Raw genomic sequence first — 20,174 nt, forward strand, 5'->3', positions numbered from 1 at the left:
TAATTAAATGTATCATAATTTTTTTCTGTAAAAGACATTACTCAGATAATAAACTTGAAAGGAATCTGAAAATTAATTGGCAATAGTGCAATTTGTCTTTTCTTGATCTGAAAGGCTGTATTGAGAGAATTACTAAACATGTGCTGCTCACTGGTGACTGGTCACTAAGGACATCTTAGGTATGATGATGAAGTTGCTTTTACTGTTTATTGTCTGCAGTGTCTCCCACAAGGGATCTTCTGTGGAAGGCTTGTTGAGAGGTGATGGATCATGAGGGTTTCAACCTTAAGAATGGGCAAACTGTTCAACTCAAGAGCAAGGACTAGTAGAGGAACATGCTTTTAGGGTCATTCTTGTCCCAGGAAACTTTAAAGCTCTTTGCCAGTGCTGTAAGGTGACCAACCATGGACAGAGACCTCTCAAACCAAAGTAAAAGTAAACTGTCATTCCTTAGAATGGTTTCTCTCCACTTTGTCAGAGACAAAATAATACATCGTGCTTTCCTCTTTTCTGTAAGTTCATGATTTTTTTTTTTTTAAGAAAGAAATGAAAGAACATAGTAAAAAGTTGTGTGGAGAATAAGAAGTGGAAGAGGACAGAACCTAAGGACTCCCCCCACACCCAGAAGACCTGAGGCCCAATGAGGAAGGGAAATCCACGAAGCCCCACACGGGCCAGCTCAGCTTCACATTCCAACATCTTGTTTCCTGGCTCTGGTTTTTCAGTAGAGCACACTTTGCTAACATCTGCTTCTTATGGTCCTGGTAGATTGGTTCTCAGGACTACTGGGTAGGTTTCCAGTCTCCCTTTTCAGTCTTAGTCACATAGTAAGAGGCAACGAGCTACCCAATGACCTATTTTCTCAAGTTTGAAGATACAAGAATACTAAACAAGAAAATGCATGGTAGTTACTATCCATCTTGTAGTCTAGTAATAATTGTTATGTAAACCCAGCACTAGTGATTTTTATTTAAAAGCATATTTATTTGAATGACTCTGCTTTAATAATTAGTATTTACTGGGCTGTGGTATTTATGATCACCTTAATACCTAGACTAGTTTTGACCTGCCTACTGTGGCATTCATGAGATTTGGGACAAGATGGTGACTCAAAGACCACTGAGAGCTCAAGAACTTTGTCCCTGAAGAAAATGTGCTTGGGAGAGTCACAGCACTTGCTATATATGATGGAATTTTCATTCATTGTTTGTGGAATCCCAGTTATATATATGAGGAAAGAGAATTGTTTCCAAATTCATAAAAATTTACTTAAATACTTGGTGTCTGTAACTCAAGATGCTAGTGACTAAGTCACAATATATTCAAACATTAAGCCATGGTAGACTGTTGGAATAGACACAAACTTCAATGGGAAGTCAGTTCTCACCTATCTCTAGGTCAGCTCAGTAAAAGCTCCAACTTTTTACTTTTATTCCATTTGGGCTGCTGGAATAGGATTCCACAGACCAGGAGGCCAAGGAAAGAACCACCTGGAAGCCTGGAAGTCCAAAACCAAGGCATCAGCATCAGCATCTTGTCTACTAAGGGTGCTCTTTTGGACTCCGAGACAGCAAGCTATCCTAAGTTTTCAGAAGGCATAGGACTAGCCAGCTCTCTCCTGTTTTCATTGCACACTCAACTCAGCTGCTGCCCTCCTCTATGACCTAATTACCTCCCACCTACCCTCTTCCTATTAGCACCTACTGGAAATTGATGTGTCAAAACATGGGAAAGCCCAAACGTGCAGGGTGTGACCATCCTGTCTTTGAAGAGTGCAAAGCCCTGTCCCCACCCTTGCTGGTGCAGTCTGTTGCCTGTTCTTATGCATTTTTATAATGCTATGGCCAAACTCAATTCAGGAAAAAGCCAGTGACATTCACTTGTATTTAAAGGTTAATGATGGTGGTAATTTTAAGAGACAGGTACAGTGGGGGTGCCAAAAATGAGACATAATGACTATCACTCAAAAAAAAAAAAAAAAAGTCCCTTCTCCTTCCCCTAGTGGGCCACTTCTGGCCTGCATATCAACATTATCTATTAGGCTTACAGTCCAGCCCAGCAGCTCTTTTCCTACTACAATCTTCCCTAAGTGTATCCTCCTTTCTGGTTCTATCACTAGCCTTATTGATGCTCACTGACCAGTGTCCATTCCCAAGCTCTGCTTTTTCCTTGGCACATTCCAATTTTGTCTTTTCCTCTACTTACCTTGAATTGGATCTTTCAGGACTCCCTGAAAATTTAATCACCAGTTACTTCCAACATTTCTAATGTAAGACATATGTATTTAACTTTTAGACTTTGTTAGTTGTGGCTCGAGGTTGAGACCTCTATGAAACAATTCTTTCAGTAATTGTTTCTCCATACTTCCTCTCCTGGGGTGGTGGGCTTAGTAACTTGTGAGGACAAGGTGTCCAGGATCCCAATAAGTGACATGCATTATAGTAACAATTCTGCTGAGCCTTGTTGTTGCAGGAGGAAAGGAATACCTGCATATGTTATAGAGACCTGAGTATAACCAGCATTAAGACAAAAGACTGAATGTGATGGATATTCAAGTAAAGGGAAACACCATGCTCTGGGCTCACACAAGCCTGAGTCAAAGTCTCAGAGGCACTTACAGACACAAACACCAGGTTTGAGTCAATGGAGCAGAATGAATCCAATTCATAAATAAGGTGGTGAGATTTGACTCAGGTGTGTGAAGGATCTGACAAGACAGCAAAGGCCACCTTCACTCCGAGATGCAGCCAATTAAACACCCATGGTGCTGGGGAAGGCAACCTTCAAAGTTAAAAAAGGGTTGGTAGATCTGTCAACTATAAGAATGACAAAACAGGGACTGAAGTGATGGCTAAGTGATTAAGAACACTTGTGGCTTATCTGGAGGACCCAGATTTGATGCCCAGCATCCACATGACAGCTCACCAACATCTAGTTCCAAGGGACCTGATGCTCTCCTCTAGCCTCAGAGGACACTGTACACACAAGGTCCCATAGGCACTTGTAGGTAATACACCCAAACATGTGAAATGGAAACACATTTTTAAAAATGACAGAACAGAGAGCAATATTGATAAGGTCTCAATCAATACTATCAGCTGACATATTTCAGCACTGGCATGGCAGCATTGTGGAGAGCAAGAAGCACCAAGTTAGTCTCCAATTTACTAGGATGTATTTTAGAACTTCCCAGACAGTCCTCCAGCCTGGCAATTATAAGCGGTTTAGGAGAGCATGAGGTTTATTGAGTGTGCCGGTCCTTTGCATGATGACAAATGATGTAACTATTTAAAGTAAATATAGCCACACACTTCTAAATTCTAGTTCTTGGCAATTCCTTGGGAGTGATCATTTGTGAGTCCACTTTGTATTCCAACTCCAGAAATTCTAATCTACTCCAAGATGGATATCACTTTTCAAGCTCTTTCATTGAGGAAATCAGCAAATGTACTCTAGATTCAGACTGAGAGATTGGGGTGGGGGGTCTTCTGCCTGAGCACCCCAGGCCACTTTACTCACCTATTGCACAAGTTTATGATGAAGACTTGGTGACTTGGTGTCACAAACCCATTAACTCTCAGGCCTTGTTTCTAAGTGTTCAGATAGCATTTTCTCCATCCCTACCCCTTGGTAAACCAGTTCTATCAGATCAAACTTCATTACTATCTAGAATGTTGCAGGAAGTTAAGGAAGAGTTGAGTTAAACATGAGATGTTGAAAGCAACGATTCCAGGCTGGGGAACTTTGACAGCACACGAGTGCCTGCTTCCCATCACATCTTCTCACAGCAAGAGAGTCTGCAACAGTGATGGATCGTGACGCTTCTCTAGGACGCTTTAAGGCATGCCATGTGCTTCCAATCATCCATCTTGGAATGACAATACTCAACACAAAAGTGTCTTTTTTCTAGGGAAAGCAAGTTATAAACCCATAAAGACTAACTACAAGACCATTTTAATCAACTGGAGTCATCAACTAAAACACAAATGGGAGGAAAAAACCATGAAAACTTCGTAGAAAAGTATTTTATGAAATCTGAGACAAGGGCAAACAGTTCAACAACATCCATGAGACTGAAAAGATGTTTGGGGCTTAGGCACTCAACAATAGTTCATATGTAGAAAAGACTTCTGATATCAGCCTAAATTAAATGCACAAAGGACTACCGTCATATTCTCGGGAGAAGGAAATGCAAACATTTTCATCCACACCATTACAGTATGATTAAGTTCAGTGTAAGCCATAGTTTTATTGAACTATTAGATACCTTAATGTCCTACAATACATGAATATAATTTTTAAAAAGACTGAATACAAACTATCTAACATTAACCAAATTGTTCATGTATCAATTTATTGCATGTCAGTACAGAAAAATAAAAAGTATACCTTAAAAGAGATGTAAAAAACAAAAAACCTCACAAATGTTTCCTTGCCATGGTTAGTGTACAGGTATGAGAACATTCAAATTTGAGCTACAAAATTTTATTACTATTTCAAAGAAAATATGGCAATAACAAAATTATGGCTCAGATTATGAAACTGGACTAACTTACTTCATAGTGAATGTACCTAACTATGTGGAGGATGAATTTTCAGTATATGCTGTACTGACAGAAATTGTTATAAATTATGTTGCAATACACCCATTATATATGTATATATTGCACTTTATGTCAAAAAGTGTGGGTTATACAGTCCTATCTTAATCTACATTCTTAAAATACAAAATATAAATGGAGGTATATCTGTGCCATTGGCAAATGTTGACTGGCAATAGGAAGACTGACTGACTTTGCCACACAAGTGAGCAGTGTTTCTGATTAGGGGAGGTGAGGTGCATATGCAGTGAAAATACAAGTTTTCCATTTTCTAGTTAGCAAGCTAAAAAATAGACTCCTGTGCTGTGTAGATCCCAACTTTACCTGAGTCACACGAAAATACTTCAGTTTAAGTGAACTATACAAAAGGGTTACTTATGACTAATTTTTTTCCTTTCAGTCTTTTAAAATATATAATTATCAAACATGAGAGGAAAAGGGTTTTGATCAACGGGCTTAAGTGATGTTAATGATGACCTAGAGCAGTGGTCCTCAACCTTCCTAATGCTGTGGCCCTTTAATACAGTTCCTCATGTTGTGCTGACCCTCAACCATAACGATATTTTTGCTGCTCCTGCTCTTTCAACAATTGTAATTTGCTACCGCTGTGAATCACAATGTAATTATTGGTGTTTTCTGATGGTCTTAGGCATGCCCTGTGAAAGGGTTGTTTGAGCCCCACTGGCCTAGATGGAAAAGTGACTTCTTTCAAGGGGTCACCTTACTAACTCCCGACGTTAAGGAGGGAAGACTCGCTAACATAAACCATTTATGTACTATCCAATCATCTCTACCAGACCTATTCCCACCCAAGCCAAATCCATCACAAGGGCAAGAGACAGCAGGTAAGAATCCTCAGCTACACCCATGCCATTGCTCTGGTGATGTCAGCAGAAGCATGACCTGTCTCTGTGTCAAGTGTCTCCAGCCCACCTGTGACCAACCCATTTTACAGCAACATTTAATGGATGTGTCTCCATGGTCCAAACCCTATTTGCAAAACATTAGACACTTACACCAGATGCAGGGTCATGTTGTAGCCAGACTTTGATTTAAAATGGTGTTCTGCCATTTTCTGCTCCTTCACCTTATCAATTAAGTATTTCTGACTCCCAATTTAGGAACAGAGTCACCAACTGCTGTCAGTGGTTTCTAGCTTATTGATTGCCTTCTGTCTGTAACAAATATTTTCTTCCCAGGGTATGCAGTATTTTCTGTAGGATCTTTTAAGGAAAAAAAAAATCTGTTTTCCTCTATTATTCTCTAAAATACAGAACTTTAGACTTTTTTCTAAGTAAGTTGGTCTTGTCATGTTTAGGGTAAATTCTTGTATTTACAAATTCATAGTGCTGAATAACTTAATTATTTATCCATTTCTCCTAAGCCGGGTGGTGATGGCACATGCTTTTAATCCCAGCACTCGGGAAGCAGAGGCAGGCAGATCTCTGTGAATTTGAGACCAGCCTGGTCTACAAGAGCTAGTTCCCGGACAGCCTCCAAAGCCACAGAGAAACCTTGTCTCGAAAAACCGGGGGAAAAAAAAAGATTATTTATCCATTTCTCTCAGTGTTATTGAACAATGAGCTAGAAATTGACAGACCATAAGCATTCCTACCTATGATGAGGTCAAAGTGAAGGAATGACTCAGGCAGAATTTAGGTTTCACTGAGAACAAGTGAGAAAGTTTGTAGAAATGATGACCAGGGTCTGTCACGGTCCCTGAAAATACCCCTACCCATCTAAAGAAATCACATCAAACACAAGGCCGGTCACAAGAGATGCCCTATAACCCTAAACATAGCTGCCTTTGCTGCAGAATGAAGGTTCCGCTAAGAGACAAAGGTGGTGGTGCAGTAGAGTGTTCTTCTACCCCTCAAGTCCCAGCCAGCAGAAGCTGAACAGAAAGAACAGCAAAGAAAACATCAAGGAAGGGGCAGCTGTCCTATTTCATTAGGAGAATATCCACAACTCAAGCTGGGAAACTCCGACAGATCCAGTGACTGATGGAAGCAGAACACGAATACAGTACTCTGTACAGGTAAAACCTGATCAAGTGTGCATGACAGCTCATTTCTGAAGAAACAGCATTCTGGCTGTTGTTACTTTTTGTCCCTTCAGTGGGTCAGTATTCAGGGTAGTCGTTCTACATAGCAAAGACTCACAAGATGAAAAGCAGCCTTTAATTGTGTGGTGAATTTACACATACAAAATACACCCTCCATGACGAGTTACCAACTCTTTAAAAAACAGGACTCATTACAATTAATAATCTATAGAAAAGCATTATTCTTTAGAAATTATACTTGCTATACATTATTGTTTTCTAAACATTGGCATAAAATGAAGGCTAGGAATGCTACTTGGCAAAAGTATTTCTAGCCCTATGTTCATGGAAAGTTTTAAATTAAGGTCAAGATAATTGACTCCTTATTACTCTGCTCTAGCTGCTTGTGGAAGGTCAATAAACAGAGCTAAGTTATCTGCAGCCGTGTGTGTTGGGGCTGACCTAATGTGCAGGGCTCAAGCACATCTACCTAGTGAGGACTGTGGGAAAGGACTTGGCAGGTTCCACACCTCATGGCTGGAATGTTACCAAATGTTTTCAGGTGTCAGAGGCTCACTTTGTCAAGCACAGCTTCCCACCCACAACTCCTTTAATTGCTACATGTGTTAACAGGTTGGCAAAAGCTTTGGAATCCTTCAGTTCCACCTGTAAAAACTGACAAACTTCCTAGGACTATCACATTACATAGCCCCATTACACAGAACTGAAATATTAAGCCTTACTTGGTTATTTGTTTGTTGTGGTTGTTTTGTTTTGCTTTTCTTTCATTATGTAATTTACTTGCAAAAAGTTCACTAAATGATGCTTGCCTTTGTCAGGTCAGGCACATCCTAGGTACTGGGACTTCAATCAGATGAACACTGCATAAGGCTGTGTGCACACGTGTTGAGATACCCTAACTCAACTATAGGCTAGTTCCAGCCCTTCCTGTGGCTGTTCATTTTTAGCTGGAGATTCACAAACTGACAGAGGCTAAAATTCTGTTTGCAACCAAAACCACAAATATTAAAAATTCAATATGTAAAGACAGCTGCAGTAAAATGCTAACTTCCTATCCCACTAGCCATGATCCAGACAGTACCTAACAGAAACACAGTACATCTACATTGGAAAATGGTCCTGTTTATTATTAGGAAAAACCCGGATCTCAGCAGCAGAGCATGGAATCTGCTCACAGGCCTCACGCTCATTCCTCACCAGAAACAAAATAGAGTTTACATAAAAATAGATATAACCCAGGGAACCATATACATTGGCATGTGACCAGTGTTATTTACATTTAAAATATCGCATTGCATAAGTCAAGAATGAAACACCACCATGCACTTCATCTTAATGTGTAAGGTGAAAACGCAGTAGCACTAGGCTTGCTTACTGTGATTGTCCCAATGTTTGCTGAAGGACTGACACCTGCAGGTTTCTTGTTTGTGTCTCCATCCTATTACAACACAGATTTTACCACTTAACCAACAAGAGACTTTTGGAAGAGCTCCATCACACCGCCATCTTAAACTAAAGTTAAGGGTATGTAACCAGGCTGGAAGTTCTGGTGGGAATATGAAATAATCTCAAGAAGCCCAGTTCTGAAAATACAGAAAGTTGTAAGACCATCAGAATGGAGTGCTGAGGCCCTTCAAAGCTCTGAGTCACTGTACAGACCAGCATGAACACACACCCAGAAAGGACATCATCATTCTACACAAACTGAAACCCAAGGCATCCATCAAGAGGGTGGCATCAGATAATAGTGACATTGGATGACGTTTTTGTCATGTCTTCAGGAGAATGACTCTTGATCACTTCCTTGATGAACTGTTCGAGTGCAGTGAAGTAGCCTTGGCACTGCCATGTGTCATTGTGGGTCCCGTCTGGGAAAATGGCTAATCTCTTAGTCCGGGATGGGGAAAGCTCGTAGAGCTGCTTCATCATCACAGGTGGAATCAACTGGTCAGAGAGGCCAGAGATGAAGAGAGAAGGCATCCTGCACTGCGAGATCTTTCTGTAGGACAGAAACTTATTTTTATAGCACCATAAAGGAAGGTAACGCATTGGGAAGAAGGAAAATAGTGTGCTGGCCATGTGTGGTATGCTTAGGAACGTGTTCTCCACCATGATGGCTGAAATCCTGTGAGAATTCTCAGAGGCCAAGTGAATGGCCACTGCTCCTCCCAGGGAGCGGCCAAAAAGGAAAACTTTTGTTTTATCGAGGTCGGGTCTAGTCATCACATAGTCTAGCACAGCTTCAGAATCCAGATACAGTCCTTCTTCACTGGCTTCTCCTTCACTTTTCCCATACCCCCGATAGTCAACAAGCACAAGATTCACCTTGAGGTTCACCAGCATAAGCAGCGCATTTGGTAACCTGTGGCCTATGTTGCCTGCATTCCCATGAAAATAAATTATAGTTGGGGAATATGGGGAATTGTCTCCAGTGTATCTTACCAAGATAAGATTCAGGCGCACTCCATCTTTGGTTCTGATGAAAATGTTTTCATGTGGAATGCCCGTGGGCATGGGAACATAAAGGCGGGAAGAGGATGGCTGTTCTGGAAAGTAGAGTAAGACATCCTGGAATTTATACAAGATTCCTGCAATCGACACGAATATTAACAGAAGTAAGATAATGCCTCCATACAGATGGAAAGTCACTATCAAGGGTAAAAGAGAGATGCGGCAGAGAGCCCAAGACCAGGACGCCAAGGCTAGTAGCCATCTTTCAATAAAGCTCCACAGCATCCAGGATTTTTCCATGGTAGCTCCACGTAGATATCCTAGGAGACACAGAGAGAACCAGTAACTCTTTAAAGGTAAACCCATCATGAAATGCACCCAGTATTCTATAGAAACTATGTCACTCTGCCCATGAAAATGGCCACTACAATTCCTTCTTACCCTCATACCACATCTTTCCAATCTGTAGTCACAGAACACATTCATCAAACCCATATATGGTGGAAAGGCACTTATCTGTTTCCCATTACTTCATTCATGTATTCTCAGTGATTTGATAAAAATAAAAATAATAATAATAAAAAAACCCACCAAAATTTGAACACCACTCCCATTTTTACACATGAGGAGATGGAGGCTTGGATCTGGCTGCTGTCCTAGCTCTACAATAAGTCAGGAGGCAGCATGCTTCCTGGAGCCCCTCCTACCCTCAGTTCTTTCAACCCTTATATATTGGTCAAGTCAGTTATTTCATAAATGAGTTTTTACTATTGCTTCATATGTCTCCATACTCAGCTCTTTTCTTTAAAGATTCTATATATAGATAACCTTGAATTTCTGATCATCCTGCCTCCACATCTCCAGTGCTAGGACTAGAGGCTTACACCATTATGGTTCAGTTTTATAAGGTACTGGGAGCTAAACTTGGGCTACAGCACACTGGGCAATTGAACTCCTCCACCCTTTCAGTCTTCTTGCTTGATTTTTATTCAAATGAATCATTTTGAACATAAACAATAACATAATCTCTTTTCCCCCTCTGATTCCTAGAAATAAACAATGTCATCCAATTGTAGCAAGCTTTGTTACAGGAAAAGAAGCACTGAAGGTCAAATAAAAGCACAACTTAAAGAAAAAAACGCCCAAGCACTATAGGTATTAAATCTGGCTAAAGCTGAACCGTAGCGTGCAGTGAAAAAGACACTCAATACACCACTCCAGTCATGGCTTGTTCATCTTATGCTCTCCCTGTCACCTGTCAATTCTGCTCACAGGGCTGGTTTATTCCTTTGCAGCAGTAAACTGATGGTACACAGTTAACTTACCATATAAAGCTTAGATGTATTTTTGAGTTGTATTAAGGAAAACTGAAAGTAAACTGGCTCCAATTTGACATAAAATATAAAAGAATGTGGAGGCAGCATATATAGGTCAATGAGAGAATGTCTGCCAGCGCATGTAAAAAGCCTGGGATTTAACCAGGCGTTGGTGGCACACGCCTTTAGTCCCAGCACTTGGGAGGCAGAGGCAAGCAGATCTCTGTGAGTTTGAGACCAGCCTGGTTTACAAGAGCTAGTTCCAGGACAGCCTCCAAAGCCACAGAGAAACCCTGTCTCGAAAAACCAAAGGCGGGCGGGGGGGGGGGGAGCCTGGGATTTGATCCCCAACTCTGCAAAGTTATAGGAACAATAACGGTAACAATGATTTTAATTATGAACCAAAAACTGATTTAAAAGGCCTGCACACGCATGCACATTAGAATATTGCAAAATGTAGTAAGATACCATTTAAGATTTCATTTAAGAAATAAGCCAAAATCCTCATCATTCTTTCTCATTGTCCACCTAGTTATCTGACAAAGGTGTTAATGAGTAGCCAACAAAAAAGACTCAAGGCTCATATTAGTGACCCACTTGGCAAAAGCACACTGAAACCCTACTGCCTTTAAGCCTCTCTCATACTTCCAATCTGTCATCTAATCCCACTCTAACTCAGGAAAAAGCAAGATGAAACCCCACCAGAAACATGCGACTATGGAAAATGTGACTGCAACTGGATAATTAGCAATGAGGTGACTAAGTTTTTAAATCAAAATTCTTATTAAAAAAGAGACTTGTAAGGGGAACTAGAAAGCACAACATACACCCATATTTACGTCTGCTTAAGCTACTCTACAGTTGCAATCCTCAGCTACTACAGCCCTGAGTCTCTTTTCTTGTCTAAAAGTACTGTATCCCTCTTGACTATGCACTCAAGACCAAAATGTCTAAGAACATTACCCACTTGTTAAAACAGGTATATTCTGAGCAGTGGGTACTTGGGCCATTTGTCTGGGTATATAACTGATTAGCAGTAAGTAATAAACCTAGAAGTTTCCAAAACACTTCCTCAAAGTCACCTTAAAGGATAACATAATTTTGACAACAAAAATATGATAAACATAATTTATAATGGATGGTTTCATCGCAGCTCACAAGTAATTATGAACCCATTTTGAAGAATACCAATTGAACCTGAGCTTTTAGAACAGATTAATAAAATAAATATGTATGACTGTTTCCTTCATACTGACAGACTATGGTCCAGAATAACACCACACAGTCCAGCCTGTTGACACCACCATCCACCTCAAGGATACTCTTAGAGGACCTCCAACATGTGAATGTCATTTTAAGGACTTTTAATCTGCTAAATTTGGAGAGCAGTCAGACAACCAGTCACCCTGAGCTATCCACTGAGATGTACTATCAACTACATAGTGTCCAGATGTTCTGACAATGAAAAAGCCAGCTGCACAGAGCTATAGCAGCACTGGATGAGTGCTCTCTATGTCTAGCTTGCTAATCAGATAAAGGGTTAACAAGAGCTCCTCCTTTAGCATGTAAAAAGCAACCAGCATTTAACCATCAGGTCTACTTCTCTAGACACCCAAGATTGGCAGGCTACTGACTGAGCGTCTTTGTAGCACTGTGAGCTCCTTCGTGGTTAGAACAGTAAAGGGCTACAGGCAAGTTTAAGCGAGAGCTTCTCTGATCTGGATGCCATATGGAATACTGTGTCCTCTGCTGGGTGTTGGAGCCTACGCCCATGGACTGTTAACAAGACAGTGTTTTGTGAGACACAGAGAACAGCTGCACTGTGTGGGACCTACTCCTCCTCTTGTGCCATCTTCCCACCATACCTGAGCTACCAATGGGAAAGATATACTTGATGTCAACATGGCTTACTAGAAGTCACCACTGAATTATGCAGAGCTTGACTGGTGCCTTGTGTAGTACTTAAGTCTTTCAAGTCTGAAATGCCCAGCTAACTCCAAGACTTGATCATGTAACATGACTGAGGTAATCAGCTGTACCTCAAAGCATATGCCACATGGCAAAATATTTATGAGCTATCACAAGAAAAGATTATTTGTCAAATGATTTTGCATGCTGCAATGCATTTTACACTGACACCTTAGCACCACAATCAGAACTAATGGGTTTACTAAAGGGTGAGATTTCACCAACAGATTGACGGTGCAGTAAGAAGTGGACGACCTGTTTGTGAAGAACAGAGATTCACTAAGCATCAACCTCCTCCATACCATTCTTCTATGTCATTTGCTGGGTAGTTTTAGTCTGTGTCCAAAGGAATACCTGGTTTCATGTTTCTCAATTCTGTCCTTGCCATGTTATCAGACATGACCTGATAATATCACACAAATGTTTCTGAAAACCATCATTATGTGGACTTACCCACTGCCAGGAATCTCTTAAGAACATGAGAAAAACCTCACTGGCCACCATATCCAGCTGACTGAAGTGGCAACCACTGGCAACAACTCCAACATCCACTATACTCAGACCCTCTCCTCTCCAGTGGACCATTCTTCAGGCTGCAGGCTGTCTAATGTTTGCTCACTGCCGGGACAGTCTGGATGTGGCCATCCCCAATATCCCTTGGAAGACATGGAGCTTCAGGAAATGGGGTGTGCTAGGAGAAAGTCAGGACAATGTGCAGGGCAGTTTTCTGTCAATCATACCCTGTAGACTGCCTTGTATACACACAAAGCAAGGAGCACAGTGAGCTCTGTAAATATGAGCCACAAGGTGTCTCTGCATTTTAACACTAATTTTCTCAGGTACGGTATTACAGGAATGGAAGCAAGCACTTTGTCCTCCTAGCAGTTTCATTGTCAACACTCTCCACACACTCTAGTATGAATTAGTACCATAAGCATATCACAATTCTTTACCTACAGTTCCCATCTCTCTGTTCTCCAATACCTAATGCCTCATTAACAGCTCAAACTTACCCAAGCTAAACACATGTTCCCCCTCACTTAGTGTATCATGTTAACTATAGTCAAAAAGTATGGCATGCTAGAATTTATGCATTACATCATCAATGCCGCCAACCACGGATGACAGAATCAAAGGGTATAAGCCCTGCTACAATATGCATCACTTATCTATGAACAAGAAAACACCGATTACAGGAACAGCATGCTCTAGGGTATCACATTGCTGTCAGTAGCACTTCTCAGGAATCTTGTTTTCCTGTAAGAGAACTGTTCCCGAGACACTAATGTGAAGTATAGGCTATGTCTTACACTGCATCAGACTTTCAATCAAGATGATTATAAGTTATCACAGGAGTCACTTGGTGACCTCCTACATAAGAATCACTTCTCTTCAACATCTCTAATGCTCTGATGCTGCTGGCCTTTAAGTCCATGGCGAATACACTCAGCTATGATTTAAATGTGCAGTGTTCCCATGGCCTCATAGGTTTCGGTGCTTCCTCCCCCAGCTTGTGGCACTGTTTTAGGAGACTGTGGAAACTCCCGAGGCCTGGGGCTTGCCTGGAAGACCTAGGTCTACTAGGTGTGGGCCCAGAGAATTACAGCCCAGCTCTACTTCTGGCCCAAGAAGCTCTCTGCTCTCTGGTGAGTGCCATGTAAGAAGGTGCTGTAGCCTGCTCTGCCATCTGGGCTTAGCCACCACCATGCAGTTTCTGTCCCTCCTTTAAGGTGCTTCAGCAGGGTACAGGGAAGGCTGACTCCTTTGTAATACCAACCAAGATCAGATTGAAGTGAAAAACTACTTAACACACTAAGCATGCTGGCTGGCCATTCTCATGTGACCTCCTCAGCCCTGAGCTCCCTTATATGTTATTGAAAGATACAAATGGCTTCATTGCTAAGAAAACACCTTAGGGGCTGGAGACATGGCTTGGTGGTTAAGTGTCCCTACTGGTCATTCAATTCCCAGACCCACCAGGCAGCTCCCAACCACCTGAAACTCTATCCTAGGAGATCCCATGCCCTCTTCTGGCCTCTGAAGGTTCTTGCACACACAAAATAAAGTATCTCACACAGGCTCACACACATACACATAAAATAAGAAACACAACATTTAACTATCCTATAAACTGGTGCTTTAAAAAACAGTGTTGAGTATCAGTTACACCTACCCCTTAGGATATAGCTGTAGGCCCCTGGGGTGCCATCAAACCCATGTGAACCACTGGCAATTACTACAGATGGCTTACTAGCCTTGTCTCTAAACAGATTATTAGGTTCTAACACATCTACCGTGTTATATCACTTAAAGATCGAGGACAATGTCACAGATAAGGACACCACTCTGAACCCTGTCACTTAAATTTTGGATTTTTGGACACGATCAAAATGCCAGTTTTTGCTATTGTATGGCTCATGATCTGCTGAGTACATCTTAAGCAACTTTTGAGCTGCTTGAATGGCAGACACACACTCATGACTGTACCTGCCTCAAACAAGTTCATGCAGTTACAGAGGAGACTAAGGAAATCAAAGATCACAGTCATTTGTATCACAGCAAAGCAAACTTCAACCTACACTGCCTGCCATCACCAAAGAAATCAAGGGAAAACTTGAGCAAATCCTTTAAAAGCAGGACAAAGCATAATTGCAGAGCTAGGATTCTTTCCATTCCATTAAGCAGCTGTCTGTGCCACTTATTTTTAATCACTTAGCACAATTATTCATAGAAACACAAAGGATTCAAAATCTAAATACATACTTGGCAAGGACAGCAGAGAGGAAATTAGAGCAGTTAGGTTCTGTGAACTCTGAGGCCCCAGCTGAAATGGGTGGTTTTATGCCTCAAGTTCTTGAAAGATGGCACAGACTTCTGGATCTGCTCAAGACCCTATGAAGGGTCCACAGGTTCAGCACTGTCTTCATTGCAACACCATGGTGCTGTGTAACTTTTCCGTGTCTGATATCTGTTGTGCATATGCAATTATGGATGACACTTGTGCCCAAGCAAGTGTCTATGTGCAGAGCTAACAGGCAAGACCCTTCTCCCACCCCAGCCATGAGCTCAGTGAAGAAGGGGAAAAGCCAGATCCATGCGGTAGTACTGACGCAGTAAAAACTGCCAACTGTCTGCTGACACCTTTAAAGCTTCCATGCATGTGTGGTATCAGGGATGCTCATGAAGCTCTTGTGCTATGCCTGAACACACACCTGAAATGCACTACACTGGCTGCCTTTTCCACAGGGACGCATTTTTACTTTAATAAGCAACTGACAAACTACAGTCATTACATTTAGCAGATCTATGTGTTTACAAGACTCAAATTTCTAATACTTGAAGACTTTGACAACTCTGTGGTGGTGCTGGTGATGCCAGAAAGTGTGATTTCTGGCAACTGATTGGTTAGATGTGTTACCATTTGCAAGAAAATGCAGAATTCAGCTAACATACTCTAAATGGCCACAAATTACACCAGGAGTTTTAAGTTCACAGGAGTGCAACATGACACATATCCAGTGGATTCCACTGCATGAGCATCGACTTCTTTGACACAGGTTTCTAACACCACAATCTAAGTGACTTTTAAGTAATTACCTCCTCAATGTGCTGTGGCAGCAGAGAACACCTTGCTCCTCCACCTACAGCCACAGCAGTGTGTGGGTCTACGTGTGCATGCTTTACCTAGGAAAGCACAGAAGCAGAAGCCTCGGCAAGCAGACATCAAAGTGATGTTAAAAATGTTAAACAATGTCATAGCCCTATTTTTGTAATTTATAGGAGGTGGACAAGAAATGCTGCTTGTTATTTTGTCACAGATTTATTACTAATTCACAAACTCTCACTTTTAACTTCTGACACAAAATATCTATATAACTCAAATTTCTTTGAGTCCTCAATAATTACTCAAAATATAAAGACATCCTGAAGGCTGGAGAATGGCTCAGTGGTTAAGAGCAAACACTATTCTTGCAGAGGACCTGAGTTCAGCTGGACAGCTCTCTCCACAGCTCTAGGAGACAGATCCCACGCCCTCCTCTGAACTATGAGGGCACCAGCATTCAGGTGTACATGCAAACACACACATACTCACACACCCAGGAAGGAGGGAGAGAGAGAGAGGGGGAGAGAGGGAGGGAGGGAGGGAGGAAGGGAGGGAGAGAGAGAGGGAGAGAGGAGAGACAGGGAGAGAGAGGGAGGGAGGGAGAGAGAGGAAGGGAGGGGAGGGAGGGAGGGAGGGGAGGGAGGGAGGGAGGAGGAGAGACAGGGAGAGGGAGGGAGGGAGGGAGGGAGGGAGGGACGGAGGAAGGGAAACCAGAGCTTGAGAGCTTTAACACTCTTTAATATAAGTATTTCTACTCCCTTCCACCATAACCTTGAGTCCTGCAAAACTAAGAACAGCATTCTATTTAAATCCTTTGTGCAACATATGACCTGAGGTTCTTATCCTATAACATTTCACCTGGAAGAGGAACCAATATATGAATAACTGAAACTCAGCTAAAGTATTTTAATTATCAGTGTGGTAATAAACTAGACACTAAATTGGTCAGATCAATTTATCACAGAGAAATCTATATTTTAATAAAGGTCAAAACTATCCCACAGATAAAATACTCTCTGCTTATTCTTCGAAAACTACCTCTGTCAATCACAATGTCTAGCTGGCTGAAAACTGTCAAAGCAGTGAGCAGAGGTCCCTACTGATAACCATGTCACAAGGGGACAACTTCGAGGTGCTCATCAATAACTCCGGGGGAATTCACAGATTCCAATCTCATCTCAAGAAGCACAGAACTACATTCTCACACCAACTTCTCTCTTCTGCAGCTAAGCACTGGTGTGTTCTGATACTTTGCCAGCTGCACAGCTGAGACACAAACACAAATAGCTGCCCTCGGCGTGCTGAAGACGCCACAGAAAGGGCTATCCATTTCCCTGATGGTTACCCACATGCCATCAATAATGAGTAAGTGTGTTTTAATAGTCCTCAGGGACAGATGAGCAGATCTGCCTATTTGTAGGGACTCTGGAAGAGCTTTGGGGTCCAGAGAGTATTAGAACCTGAAGTAGACACTTCCAAATCACACCAGGTCGGAACTGAGTATCATCTGTGCTTTCCCCCTTGAAAGTCTGAAGAATGAGCAAATGCAGTCATCTTAGCAAAAAACTTGGATGGTAGATTACTGTCACCATGGAAGCCAATAACAATTTGTTCTGAGAATTTATCTACATGTAAGACAACGGTAAACAACAGAAAGAAACTTTCAAGTCTAAAAACCTAAATACTGGTGGCAGACTGTAGAGTGATAAGCTATTGTAAACAGGCCAAATTTTAGATACAGAGTTGAAATTTACTCTCTTATATGAATCAGACTTCACAGAAGCATCTGGGTTCCCCAGGGCCACTCTAGATGTAGGCTGTTTTTGCTGTGGAAAACCAGCACCCCTGGCAAGCAAACTTAGCAGAATTCATTGCTTTGGGACCTAAGACTCATGAGACTTGGTGACATAAAATGTAATAAGGTGTTAGGAAGCTTGCCACTCGCCAAACATCTTAATTACAATAACTGGGGCTTGTCCTAGATCTATTTTAAAGTGAGTGGTTAAGGGCCTCCGGTTTCCCTGAGGCAGACCAACAATCATTAGAAAGATACCACAACTGCAGAGGATGAGGTAACAAGAGATTGACAGCCCAGTGCCTGAGTTTCTGTACTATGTCCCTCAGTTGGTCTAGGAGAGTCTGACCAGCAACTCTCTCATTCAGAAGACAAGCTGCCTAAGGTGTTCTGGGGAAAGGCAGCCAGCCAAGCTCTACATGTAGCTCCAAGCATAGAAGCAGTCTGCCTTCAACCAGCTTGGTCTTTTTTGACTATGCAGGGTGAAGCATTTGTTTGAAATATGGCTGTGATGTGGTGATAAAACACTCCCACTTCAGAGACAAAGTTCACACACTTTATTACCTATGGTCTCAGTAAGCATGTCGAATCCCAGCTAAATCACAGCAATGACTCACTAGTGGTTACTATGTTTGCATGTAGTAAAGTTATTAGGGTAAGGCTTCATTTTCCGGTTGAAACCCACCCAGGTCAGTCTACAGATCCTCCAGAAAGTCTCCCTTGAGCCTTCCTTCCTACTGCCACCAGCAGATCCACTCTGTAGTCTGTGACAACTTCTGGGGTGGTATTCACCTGTATGGTGATCATCCTGCTTATACAGGCTGAAAGTTATTTGATGGCAGTGACCTTACGTTACTCCACTTCACACTTCCCATGTACAGCAGGCAAGGCCCAAGGTGTAGGGCAAGTGCAACTCAATCAGAGCTCAACTGGGTGGGTGATGTCTCAGGCAGTACAGTTACGACACAACTCTACACGGACCATCATCAATTTTCAGTGAGACAAAACAGTGCTTCAGAAAAGAACACGTCTAAGCGCGCACACACCTAAGTACTAATTCATGACAGAAGATGGGATGGATCTACAAAAAAACAAACAAACCCAAACGTCAAGCTTAAAGCTAGTGGGCCCCTCGGTTACTGCTGCCTAGTAAGCAAGTGAAAAAAATAAATAAGTAAAAAAGAGCTGAATGGGGTTTATTGTCGGTTGACAGCTAGCCGAGTACACTCCCTGATGCATTCTGGCTTCGCATCAATGGTGGCAAAAGTCTAGCCCCGGCCAAGTGACTTCAGGTGTGCGAAAACTCTTGGTTTTTAAGGCCCCGATGGCTTGCAGCCGTGCTGTTCGCAGGTCTGCACCTGTTACCGACCCAAGCCCGGGGTTTGCTGACCAACTGCTCCGGGCGGGCGGGGGAATGGAAAGGAGGGGACCGAGGGCGACGCCGGCTCCCGGATCCCAGCCGCTGGGGTCCCCGCCGCACTCACTCAGGCTCGCGGGCGGGCTGCGCAGTCGGCCGCGGGCTCGGAACCCGGCTCCGCGCAGCAGCGAGGCCCCGCGCCGCCCCCGCCGCTCCTCATCGTCCTCCTCCCGCTGAGGGGTCGCCGTCGCCACCGTCGAGCTTGGAGCTCCTGCGGCGCGGCTGGCGCAGACTGCACTTCCGGCCCGCGCGCGGTGTCGCTGGCAAATGCCCCCGCCTGCTCCCACATAACCCGTTCTCCGGCTTCCTCCTCGGAGTAGGAAGCCAGGATAATCCTCTGGGCATGCGCAGAGCACTAGGCTCCACCCAACCGCTACGGTGGCCGGTAGGAGCCAGAAATGGATCCGCGTTTCCGGGGCGCTGCTGTCGCTCCACACTGTGGGAAGCAATGAGGGATCGAATTCACGAGGCAAAGCGCTGCCCTGTTTGTTTGTTTGTTTGTTTGTTTTAATTTCACTGCAGTGGACCTGCCAAGGCAGATACACATTTTACTGTTACAGTCCCGAGGACCAGCTCAGGGTCGTATTCACTCCGGATTCTGCCAGACGTCTGACTCTGCTTATGCTCTCCCTTTTATCTACAATAAACTTTCTCTTCCACCATATAGAGGGGCACTTGTGTCCTTTTTTATTTTTATTTTTTATTTTTATTCCTCGAGGGAAAAAATTTGGTTTTCTCCATGAACCATGCAGCTAAAACAACACACTACTGTCAGGGCTTTGAATCGATTTCCAGTTTTTCTCGTTTCCTAATTCGTGGTTCTCACATCACTAATGCCAAATTCCGCCTGTGTCTGACGTCGGAGCTCAGGAGCGGCCGTACAAGGACAAGAGCTGCCTCCCTGGACCGGCAAGTGGGGCCTCCTTAACAACAGTAACCAGTGGCTTCACAACATCA

At 42.7% G+C, this 20,174-nt stretch overlaps 1 protein-coding gene across 3 annotated transcripts; it reads right to left on the minus strand.

Annotated features, from left to right (window-relative positions):
• Window positions 1–4,229: 4,229 nt before the first annotated feature.
• On the minus strand, window positions 4,230–19,544 carry Abhd13 (abhydrolase domain containing 13). Of its 3 annotated transcripts, XM_035452233.1 has the most exons (3): window positions 19,285–19,544; window positions 18,593–18,881; window positions 4,230–9,437 (listed from the first exon to the last, which is right to left on the minus strand). In XM_035452233.1, the coding sequence occupies exon 3, from the start codon at window positions 9,415–9,417 to the stop codon at window positions 8,404–8,406; it is 1,014 nt and encodes a 337-aa protein (XP_035308124.1). In that variant the 5' UTR covers window positions 9,418–9,437; window positions 18,593–18,881; window positions 19,285–19,544; the 3' UTR covers window positions 4,230–8,403. The 3 variants fall into 3 exon arrangements, with proteins under 3 accessions (XP_035308124.1, XP_027243684.1, XP_035308125.1); XM_027387883.2 differs by lacking the exon at window positions 18,593–18,881; XM_035452234.1 differs by lacking the exons at window positions 18,593–18,881; window positions 19,285–19,544 and adding an exon at window positions 19,170–19,187.
• Between the last annotated feature and the right edge of the window lie 630 nt (window positions 19,545–20,174).

The sequence above is a fragment of the Cricetulus griseus genome (assembly GCF_003668045.3).
Source record: "Cricetulus griseus strain 17A/GY chromosome 1 unlocalized genomic scaffold, alternate assembly CriGri-PICRH-1.0 chr1_1, whole genome shotgun sequence".
In the NCBI taxonomy this organism is placed as follows: Eukaryota; Metazoa; Chordata; class Mammalia; order Rodentia; family Cricetidae; genus Cricetulus; species Cricetulus griseus.